The sequence below is a fragment of the Trachinotus anak genome, unplaced genomic scaffold (genome assembly GCF_046630095.1).
Source record: "Trachinotus anak isolate AG129_WGS33_773 ecotype Australia unplaced genomic scaffold, CSIRO_AGI_Tana_v1 ptg000023l, whole genome shotgun sequence".
Classification (NCBI taxonomy): Eukaryota; Metazoa; Chordata; class Actinopteri; order Carangiformes; family Carangidae; genus Trachinotus; species Trachinotus anak.
In genome coordinates, this window is record NW_027273874.1 from 6,093,971 (window position 1) to 6,105,842 (window position 11,872).

Below are 11,872 nucleotides of genomic sequence, written 5' to 3' on the forward strand. Positions count from 1 at the left end.
CTGTGTAAATGTGGTTATGAGTCCTCTGTGTGAACGTGGATGTTCAAATTTTGTTTTCTAGTAGCAAAACCTGTATATAAATATACATTTATAACGGGAATTGACATATTTTTAGAATAAGCTTAATGTTTATAATCAGATTATATTACAGTAGACTTTGGCTGATGTGGGGTGTCCATATTTGTTTGGTTTTCAGGCACTTATGTATTACTACCGTAAGTGCTCAGTCAGATACATCAGTGCTTTCAGAAAAATCCCAACGACTGGGACGTTAACATGAATGCTACAAAACTGTATTTTCACAGTTTAATGACTCACCTGCTAAGAGCATCTTCACTTGCCTTTAAAATCTTGGTCATATGAAATAGACATGGAAGTGTGTAGACATGAAGCCTCTCATTTACAAAACCAACATCTAGCCAACAGCCTTGAAGTAACTAATGACACCCTACTTTTAACAAGACTGAAGCAGTTTGAAAAGTAGGGAAAGCTGTTTCTGTTGTTGCACCAACTCAGATTACGATCTTACTTACTGACTTATATGGAATTTCACCTCACGTGCAGGAGTGTTGTGTTGAACTGTGGTAGTTTTAGCTGATAAACTGCAAACAGACCATAGGTGAAACTAAATATAAGCTGCAGAAAAACACAGGCACCTAGACAAACGTGTTTGACTGGATTGCTTCTCAAATCTTTAGTTATGTGCTGAGGTCGTTGAAAGGAAAAAGTGGTGATGACATAGCAATGAAAAGTATGACATTGTGGGTGGACCCAAACATGAGGAATGAGATATTTAATGTTGAGGACAAAGTGAAGCAGCAAAGTAAAAATGGTTCTCCTGCAGTATCTGTGTGGTTTAACTGTGATGATCACAATCTTATCCAAAGGTAAGAAGGTTGGTTTGATTTTCCTTAAGAGTATTACATATTTTTTTCTTATTATTTGCCTCATATCAAGGGTGAAGACTGTCATATGACTTATGGACACTTGCGTTGAAATCTGCAAGTATGAAAGTTGCTCATTAAAGACAAGGTAACATGTGGTTATGGTGAAAGGACCCATGTGGCATATGAATAAGTTACACCAACGACTCCCTGCAGTTCTCTAGTGTTCAAAATGATAAAAATCTTTATTGCAAAAAGCTTTTGAACGGTTTGCTGTGTGAGGGGAAAGCAAAAACAAGGTGGAAAATCCTCCTGACCAGAATTGTAGGCTGATTTTTTTTTAAATTAAAGAAACAAATATCTAATCAAATATCTAAGTGAAAGCAGAGTGAAAATTTTGTCAGAATTTTGTTGGTTGAGTGAATTAAGAGAAGACCAGTGTTAAGAAGTTAAACTCATTAAAGGGTATTTGCACTTGCATTTTCCCCCCTTTTACCTTTAGTCTACTTCTTTGTAACTGTGCTCACCAGAAGCTGTTCTGAGTTTAATTCTTTTGTGCGTTCTGTCAAAATAATTTACAGCTCAAAATTGTCAGCAGAGTGTTCTGAGGTAAAGGTTTAACAGTGATGTCAAAAGTAAAACACTGAGTATGAATTTGGCTGGGGTGCAGATTTTGTCATACACCGACAAAAAAATCATCACTTCCACAATCTGGATCTTCTGTTATTTCCGAGACATACTGTTCAGGATGTAAACAATTTGAGAAGTTGGAAGAGATGTCTGGCTACAAAGAAGAACTTCAACTTATTGGTATGTGCTTAGTTGTCTGCTTCACCTTGAACACGTTTGTGTAAAACATTTTTCTCTGTTCTGAATTTCAGGTTGTGAATCACAGGACCTTGGTAAGCACCCAAGCGCAACATTACATGTTCTTCAAGTTGCAGGTTTTGTTAGTCAACAGTAGCAAATGGATTGTATAAGCAGCTTTTACCTCATGTACTGTATTGTGTTTAGGCCATTAGTTATCATCTATCACCATTGTCATTTTTAAATCCTGGTTACAATGGCAATTGTCAAAAGGCACAGACAGACCATCATGTAAATGAAGTATGAGGACCTGTTGCATGTTTTCCATATTTAATCCTCCTCCCTTCACTTCTGTCAGGATGTGGTGTGGCTTTTCTGAACACCAGAATCGTGGGAGGTCAAGATGCTTCACCAGGAAGTTGGCCCTGGCAGGCCAGTTTGACCAGGGATGGCAGACACTTCTGTGGGGGGTCACTCATCAGCAGCCAGTGGGTGATGACAGCTGCTCACTGCATAAAAAGGTGAGGAGTTACTGTGGGAAGTTCCCTTGCAGCAGGACATAGACTGGCAACATGGCTGCATGTTCAAATATTACCTCACTTATACTTTACTTTTCAGGGAAAGCAGAAATGAATGAATATTAACTGTGGCAAATTACAGTTACTTTAACTTTGTGTCAACTAACAGTCAGTGGTCTGGGTTTTACAAAAGTGTGAACATTTTTCATGCAAAATGAAATGCACTTTAACATCATGTCTCAAGCAAGTGAAAACATATTTTGGGCATTTGTCAAAACCCATCCCTTGTCTGTCAACATGATTTTGGCTCAGGTTAATGGCTCCTGTAGACAGCTGGCATCTCCACCGTCCACATTCCACATCTATCCGCAAATCAAACACAGCACTGTCACAACTGGAAAATTACTATCAAGATGTATATAAGAAGAAGATCAAAATAATTTTCAAATTGTCCTCGATATCTTATTTTCTTTCGAACAGTTTATAGGGTGTCTTAATCAAAGAAAAGGAGGACAGTTTTGGATTTATTTTGAGAGAAAGGGATGAACTGACTACAAATTCTGCACTCTAGGTGGTCAATGGTGCATGATCAGATAAGACGTAATCCGTCTGAATAACGGGAAAAAAAGCAGAATGTGCTGTGATCAGTTCTCAGACAGGTGTGAATGCAATCGGTATTCTCGCAGGAGTTGTGTGACTGGCTTCTAGGCAGAGAGTCAAATGAGAAAACAGATAGCATTCCACATCTGTCCACTGAAAATGATGCAAAGGTTATCAGCCAGTTAGTTTAGCTTAGCAATCATGTTGGAAACAGGTGGAACCAGCTTGCTGTCCAAACATACTAAAACCCACCAAGTTCAGTATCTGTAAGGCCAGGAACACACTGGATGTGTGGCGTGTGTGTAACAGGATAGACAGGGAAAAGACCTGTTGATAGTTATATTGACATGATACCAGCAACATTACATAACACTGACACCTTTCCCTATAGTTGTCTATGTCTCTGAATCTGAATTTGTCACATGATTTTTCAATCATTTTAGCAGCTACATGTGGACACAGTGGCATATTAGTGATGTTTTCTGTCAAAAATAAATCAGAAACTAATTAATCTTGAAAAGAAAGCCAACATTTGAATAGCCTGCAAACTCTTAGACAGAGCTGGCAGCAGCAGCAACGTAGCTGCCACGCACACGCAGTGCAGGCAGTGTTTCAGAGCGTAAAGCTAATTAATTAGCAGATTATATCTCATTTGTTTTATCTGCACAACAACGAAAACAACAGTTTGCTGATTTGCATTGGGTTATGTGCTGGACTTTATTTCATTACTGTTGCCAGTTTGTATTTCCTAAATTGTTCGACTTTCAGAAAATAACCTGCCCGGCAAGTTAAAAGGTCACCTGACTTCACTGGCAAAAGCTACAAGTAGTAAACGTAGCTAGCTAAAAAGTAGATAAAGAATAAAAGATTGTGATGAAAAATAAAGGGTTACCATCCACGGTATTTATTTCCTGTGGGGGCTATGCTCGTTGACAACCTTCCCTAGTTTATTGGCATATCATCGACCACAGAATGGGGCTCAAAGCAGCAACACTTATTTGTAAAAGTTAACTGATATTCAGAGACAGGAAGCTAACTATCAAAAAGAAATGACAGTTTTTTTTTGGTTTTTTTTGTCTTCAAGCCCTGAGGACAACATCACGGTTTTTCTGGGACGCTACAACCAGTCAGGTCAAAACGTCAATGAAATGTCACGCACGGTTGCTCAGATCACTTGCCACCCTTTGTACGGCTCCCTGACCCTGGACAACATCAATGAATACGACAACGACATATGTCTTCTGAAGCTGTCTACCCCTGTGCGTTTCACTGACTACATAGGACCAATATGCTTAGCCTCAGCAACCAGCACTTTCTACAATGGGACTGACAGCTGGGTCACTGGTTGGGGTAGACTTCAGGAATTTGGTAAGCTAACAGATGCACAATCAAAGAGAAAAATTGCATCACATAATTAGTTAATAATTCTCAAGTTCATGTCTCAGTCTCATTCATGGATTGTAACATGCTAATAATACTTGAAAAATGTTTTGTGTGTAGTACATGTATTTTCTTTCGCATTTCTTACTTGCAAAGCTCGCTCTTATTTTAATTTCACATTAATTTGAATCTTGCCTTTTGAAATCTCTCCAAGGTCCCACAGCCAACACCTTGCAGGAGGTTGAAGTACCAGTAATAGGAAACAAAGAGTGCCAATGCTACAATGGAGGTTTCATCACCAAGAACATGATCTGTGCTGGGTTGAAGGCTGGAGGGAAAGATTCATGTCAGGTGACCACTGCTTTTTGTGTGTTTTTTTTATACGACGCTTTTTTTGGCTGCCAGGTATCCTCACAGAGGGGTGAGAGGAAGGACAGTAATCTGCAGAAGCATCCTGGAAATATTTGGTTTTCTAGGTTCAGTTACGAGGTATTTTCCGTAAATGTGCAAAATTACAAAAATGAGATCTAAGTCATGCACGTGTCTATTATTGTATCTAAACTATGGAAAATACTCTAAGTAAAATGGCCTGTCTGAATTCTAAATGTAAAGTCCGTCAGACCATTTGGTGTAATTAGCCTTATAGTCCAGCAAAGGGCTCCCTTAAAATTTACTGCTTGACCATACCATCTAGCTTACATTCACTTTAGTAGGAATTCTGCAACACATTACATGGATCGCATTCAAATTAGTTTGAACTTGATTTTTTGACAAATCAACAGTAATTCACAGCATAAGATTACCTTAATATATACACACCAGTTCTCGTGGTTTGTCTCAGTAATTATTTAGCAAGAAATGCTAATGTTAGCTAAAATTTCTGGTATCAATGTAATTTAACTGTTGAAGACTGTGCTAAATGGGGATAACTGTGGGCCGCCATAGTCTTCATAATTCATTTTTTGTGTTGTTTTCTTATAAAACCACATGTTTGATTAATTTACAAAACAAGAAGATCAATTTTGTCCATTCAACACAGAGGAGGCGCTGGTGTTCTGCCTAGCTTAGCATAGGAAAATAGCTGGAAAAGCTAACCAAGGTACATTTAAAGCAACTCCAGAGTGATCTTATTAATATATTGTATATGTGTATTTAACATGTAGATTTCGGACCAACGCTCCTGATGGTGATTAGCTAGCTAGTTAACAATGTACACCATGTATCCATGTATATAAGACAGTGTCAGAGCTCAACTGCTTTCCCCGTGCTCCCAGTCTTTGTGCTAAGCTAGGCTACACACATCATGGAGCTACAGAGCTAGCCTCCTACTCAACAGTATTGCAGGATTCATGCATCAGCAGAGTGAATGCTTCAGTCTCAACAATGATCATTCATTTCTTTCCACAGGGAGATTCAGGGGGCCCAATGATGTCCAAAGACGGTTTCAGGTGGGTCCAGAGTGGAATTGTGAGTTTTGGTCAAGGCTGCGCCCGGCCTGGGAAGCCTGGAGTCTACGCCCGAGTGTCCCGGTACCAGGAATGGATCAGCAACATCACTGGCAGCAACAAACCAACCTTTGTTACCTTCACCTCTGAAGGGGTGGACCCCGACAGAAGCTTCACCTGTCGGGGGCCCGTCACATCACCTCCTATCAGAGTCACCACGGACGACGAGAGTATTTTTAGCGGAGGTGAAAATGTGATCGCTCACTTCACCTCACTCTTTGTCCTTGTTCTGACGTGCTATGTGCTAGTTCGTGACGCATAACATGAAAATGCGCAACTGTGCATAAATATTCCTTTACCGACATGTCTAATTCACTGTTTGGTAATGAGTATAACACTATTTTTATTAGAGTGATGAAAATAATCACAAATTGGATTACTTGATTAGTCTTATGACAACATATGACAACAGTTTGGACAGCTTACAGTGGGGTTTTTTTTTTTTTTTGCTGATATCAGCTGTATCATGATACAGGGTTGATAAGAGCGATGAACCAAACTGTAAAGCTGTCTGTTGTAAAACAAAGTAATGAGCTGTAAAACACTGTAGTAGATTTGTCACTAAATTTTTTTTTTTTGATTCAGCTTTAAACTCAATTAAAGAAAATAAAACGCACTTGAATGCTTCGAAATTCTCATTTTACCAACAGATGTGCATCAGTACGCAGAACATTTGGCAACACCACAGTGTGAAAACTCATGTCTTCAAGGTGGAAATTCCCCCACAGACTAAACCTTAAACACATCCTGTCATGTCTGATGGAACTCCTCAGAAAATGATTACACATGGTCACACACACACACACACACACACACACACACACACACACACACACACACACACAGAGTGCAGCCTGGGAAGTGCAGCTCATCCCCCCTGGTCTGCAGGATTAAATGCAGAGAATGTAAATGCACTGATTCCATGAGTCTGCTTGAGCGCTCATGCTGTGCGTGTTTGTGTGCGTAAGTGTCATCTCCATTTGTGTCTGTGTGTAAATGAAGTTAATGTGTGTGCATGTGGCTTTGTGTATAACATTGTCCTTGAATGCCCTTCAAGGTTCACAAACTCCCTCTGGAAAGAAAACTAATTGAGCCAAATGGAACTTATTTTTCATTTCCTTTCCCTTTTTAAATTTTAATTTTAAAATATTCACACATGAACACAACTGCTGTCCCCAACAGGACACTGTAGATAATATATGACAAACACACACACACACACACACACACACACACACACACCAATATGTTCTGGATGGCTGATCAGAAAACGAACTAGCAGCCTGAGGCGACAGAATCAGTCTAATTGTTATTCTGTGGCTGTGATGGTCTTTTATTACTTTAGTCTCAGTGGTGAAAATTGGGTTTATAGACTTTTCTCTCAGTGTAGCTCACAGACATCAGTACAAAGATGGAAAAAAAAGACCCTACAAATCTGATTCTGTGGTAAGGGACACCCTCCTGAAAATAAAGGTCGCTTCTTTTCCTGACGTAGATGTAGTTTGTTTCAATATTATTATTATTATTATAATAATAATATTCAATCATTTTGATTATGCTAACAATTATTTTTACTTTTTACTTTTTCTTTTTCAAACACTCCAGAGGCTTAGGAAAGAAACATTATTGAAATAGTGTCCTCATTATTATCCACTTTCATTACTTTTAAGTGCCTTTTCAATGCACTCTGTACTCAGTATGTCTGATTTGTTTTTTGTTATGTGTACTGTTTGAACGTTTGAAGCTCAAAGAAGAGAAACTGGGAGAGAAAGAAGGAGAGATTGAAGGTTTTCATTTCCATTACATTAGTGTAAAAAGAAACATCGACCTTGTAAGAAAGTCAGACAAGAAAAGCCAATTAAATGAGAAAACACTGACTAAGTGGCATTTAACAAACAACACACTGAAATGTTGTCATTATTATTAAGCCACTGATGTTATGCTTGTGAGAAAAACAGCAGATAATTGGATTGAACAAGAGGAAGATGGATAATAGAGAATGACAGACACAAGAGGCTGAATGTGTGACAGTTTTTGTCTCAAAACATTCACTGTGCACATCCAAATTTTTATGAAGGAAAGACTCGAGAGACAAATTAGCACGAATGTCTGCACATGATGACATACTGTCTATCCTTTATCCACCACAGTCGAAAATACCCACACAATTTACCTGTGCGGCATGAAAAGGGCTGTTCGTATTCTTCAAGGCAGAACGACAGGAACAACTGCACGTATGAAAAATGAAGCCTTAATGGAAAAAGAGAAGACACTTTGCCGGAGTAGTTGTGTTCCCAAAAAAACAAGTGTGTGGAGCCGCAGAAAAATCACTGCAGCAGTGACTGCCATCAGTGCAGAGGTATGCACGTTACATAAGAAAGTGGTCACACCAGAAAAATTAGGCAGATTAGTGCACATAAAGGCCAAAACACCAACAAACAATGACCTAAAACAATCAAGGCAAAAATACAAGTAACTATTAGACAAAACCAGGGCTAAAAAAAAAAAAGACAGAATATTAGACTAATAACCTGTCACAATCCAATACCAAAGACACAGTCACTTTTAAAAGAGGCCATTACAAAGAGCAGTGCACTGCAGAGGTTGTTGCAGCTCTGTCTCGGCGCTGACTCACTGTTGTAATGACTCACGGTGAAGTTAAGATCAGATGCCGTTTGTTAGTGAGCTTCCGTTGAACTCCTCCACCTCGTCACTGTTACATAACCCTAATATGAGTGGGTGCTTTCTTCTTAAATCAACCCTCAAGCACATCCTGGTACCACTGACAGTAGTAGTACAGTTTGCACATACATCTCAATATTACATTACATTATGATTCATTTCTTAACACCAGGAGATATTTTGCTGTATTTAAATGTCTGAAATCCATCCAGTGGCGTTTGGCAACCTCACTTGGTAGGGGCCAGATGTGTAGCATGACGGTGACAGTCCCAGGGCTTGTGTGTGTTGTGTAGTGGTTGTGTTGTTCCTGTTGCAGGTTGCTGGTTAGGTGGAGCTGGAGGCTATCAGGGAAGTGGAAGCAGCTGGCCACTGCCCTCCCCATAGATCATAAAAGACCCATCCACCCTGGCTCTGTCAGTTTGAGCTTCTGTTTAGTTAACTTGTTATTCTGATGCTAGTTCCGTCACTAATTTCTGTGAAATAAACCTCCTTTGTTTTTGTTACAGCCATGTTTGTCTTCCCTTATTTGCTATGGTCTCAGAGGCGGGGCCACAACATGACACAAGAATAAAAACTACCTATAAAACTCGACCTATTGTGGCTGTTTGAATCCAGCGTCAGCGACAGGTCAATGTCAGTGACAGTGGCAGCAGAGGAAGAACTTGCACTTGCAGGATCCTCGGTGAGAGCAACAGTCGCAGTGTCTGCAGCAGCAGCAGCCGCCACTCAAAGCTGCTGTCTATGTTCAGTGTTATACAGACTGTTTATGAGGTTTCCTACTTTTCTTCTGGGCAGAAAAAGCCTGTTCTAGCCTGTTGTGTGCGTGCGTGTATGCACATTCGCATCTATGCCTTTGCACTGAGTAAATGTGCGAGCGAGTGGAGGTTTCTTTTCTTTCCTTCTTTCTTTTCATTCATCCAAACTTTCCTCTGCCTCCATCTTTCCTTCCCTTCTTTCTCTTCTTTTTTTTTTTCCATTTCATTGACAGAGTTCTCCTTCCTTTCTCCTCACTCTAGGCCCACAACGGAACAAAACAAAAGAATATCACTGAAGTCAGCAGCTGTTGACTTTGAAGCGTGTGTGTGTGTGTGTGTCTGTGTGTGGGGGAGAGAGAGAGAGAGAGAGAGAGAGAGAGAGAGAGAGAGAGAGAGAGAGAGAGAGAGAGAGAGAGAGAGAGAGAGAGAGAGAGAGAGAGAGAGAGAGAGAGAGAGAGAGTGTGTTGTTTCAAGTGTGTTTGAGAGGCACAAGAGTAAATTGCTTTAATCTTACTCTTTGCAGCCTCAGCTATGTACTTCTGAACTGGCTATTGTTTGGTTCAGCAGCAATAAGTCTCTCTCTCTCTCTCTCTCTCCCCTCTGCAGTGTGGTAAAGAGATGACGGTGATCCACACTGCCTCATTGACTAAATGCAACTTTGTCTGTCTGAACTTTTATTTTCTTCCCTTAAAAGCTACACAAAAATTCAACAGTATGACCTTCTCACAGGAGGGGAGCCGAATAGCCTCAGTGATCTCAACAGCTGCAGTTTTATCATCTTTATTTCAGCACGACCGCTCATTGAGTTTCTGTCATGGATCAGTACGATCCAGGTTTCTGATCACCGTCCTCCACGTTGTAAACTCAAGTTACATTAACATTTTGACAGTAAAACTACAACTATAATGATAAACAAAATACAGTGTAAAATAAAATGAGTACTACTGGTCTGATGGCAAAGGCAAATCAAATACTGTGGTAAACGCTTTATTAAAATGAACCAAGGTGCTGTTCAGGTAACAGAATGGCTCAGATTTAGAGAATCAAAGACAAAATTTACAGATTTCATCCAATGAAACCACAGGAGACAAAACAAAAATCAAATCAAATTAAATAAAAAGGTAGAAACATGGCGTTATTAGAAAGCTGGATACACCTACAGTCATATTTACGGGGAGATGAATAATGCATGCGTGTAAACAGACTCAGCATTTCCTATTACAGTTTGAACCCTTTGTGAATTTTAAATCAAATGTTATATAATAATTTTGTTATCACTGCAAAAACTGCAGCTCCCTTAAAGCATGTATATGTACTCTAACCATTTCCCCTTTATCCAAGCTTTTCAAACACTCTCTTAATGTTATCTTGACAGTTTTTAGCTGTAATCTCTTACTAGACGTTTTTTTAAATCCCTATGTGGAGTAAACCACACGACACGCTGTTGAGTAAAGCTCCTCATGTTACTCTTTCCTCAGCTTTGCCTTTCATGTGTGGTTGATGAATTTGGGATAGATTGAGTTCAAAGGATATAGTATCCAATTTTTTGAAAAGTCTGTCAAAAGTAAATAAAATGACATCTTCAACATTTTTCCTGCTTCACTGCACAGCCACACAAGAAATGGTTGTGTTTGTCATTTTGACAAAACCATAATTGTAGGAATCTTTCTTTTCCACTGTGCGAGATAGGCTACTGATAAGGTTCTCCATAAGGTAATGACGAGTGGTGGAGGAAGAGGGAGTGACTGGAAAATAAAAGGAGACTTTGTGTCCTTGAAGGTAAGTGAGAAGAGAGAGAGTGAAGTGAAGTGGAAGTACAACAAGAATAAATCTGGACTCAAGGACTTGAGTAACCGACTCAAGATCAAAATCAGAAAAAGGGTTCGATACACAAAAAGACAGTCAGTAAGGCAATTCATCCAAAAATAGATCTCAGCTTAAAAAAAGGTCTAAAAAAAAATAAATAAACACAAACACTAAACACAAGGAAAATCCTTGGATGCTTGACTTTAGGGACGAAGATGAACTGGCACAGGGAACAAGGAGCACACATACTAAATGGGAGGCAGGGCTAATAGGGCACAGGTGAAAGACATCAGGGTGGGGCAGGCAATCACAACGAGGCAGAAAGTAGGGATCTGAACTGAGAGCAGGGCTGAGCGACACAAAATAAAACAGGAAGTATGCGAAACCAAGAAAACAGAACCTAAGACAATGGACGAAATGTGACAAAATCCTCCTCTCAGGTCGTCTACCTCTAATCTATTCATCCCTGCGCTTATATATTTGGTTTCTCTTGTAGTAATTCCTGTTTTTGGATATTTCTCATTATAATTCAGTTTCTTTCTCCTCATCATTATCTATCCTTTAAATCCTCACCCTTCTTCCACTCACCTTTCTTCCTCCAACTTTTATCTTTCTTCCTCCCTTTATATCACAAATTTACTACCTCATTTCCCTTTGCCGCATCAATTTTCCGTTCTTCCACTCATTTTCCTCCTCCATCATTTTCTTATTTCTACTCTGCCCTTTTCCCACATTTCCCATTTCTTGGCTTTACTTTATCGCTCCTCCTCTTCCATCAAATTGATACCCGTCTCGCCACTGTGCAGTTCAAATAGTTTGACACTATGTGGGTCATTCGGCTGGAAATTTGATTATCTTCATTATAAAACAGACCTGCATCAGTGGGAAGTGGAAACCTCCCAGAGGATTGGTTTCAATTTAGCTGAACAAAGATG

The 11,872-nt window shown here is 39.6% G+C and overlaps 1 protein-coding gene across 1 annotated transcript; it reads left to right on the plus strand.

The window, feature by feature from the left end:
* Positions 1 to 751: 751 nt before the first annotated feature.
* Positions 752 to 6,310, plus strand: LOC139607118 (chymotrypsin-like protease CTRL-1). Its single transcript, XM_071459757.1, has 6 exons — positions 752 to 887; positions 1,766 to 1,786; positions 2,050 to 2,212; positions 3,894 to 4,177; positions 4,404 to 4,540; positions 5,597 to 6,310. Exons 1-6 carry the CDS (start codon positions 830 to 832, stop codon positions 5,954 to 5,956), a joined length of 1,023 nt encoding a protein of 340 aa, XP_071315858.1. The 5' UTR covers positions 752 to 829; the 3' UTR covers positions 5,957 to 6,310.
* Positions 6,311 to 11,872: the final 5,562 nt, after the last annotated feature.

Excerpts from the sequence above, each read along its gene's own strand:
- LOC139607118 (XM_071459757.1), top strand. The coding sequence starts at position 830 with ATGGTTCTCCTGCAGTATCTGTGTGGTTTAACTGTGATGATCACAATC. Across the intron at positions 1,787-2,049 it reads TTGTGAATCACAGGACCTTG|GATGTGGTGTGGCTTTTCTG; the intron begins GTAAGCACCCAA and ends CACTTCTGTCAG. Across the intron at positions 2,213-3,893 it reads GCTGCTCACTGCATAAAAAG|CCCTGAGGACAACATCACGG; the intron begins GTGAGGAGTTAC and ends TTTGTCTTCAAG.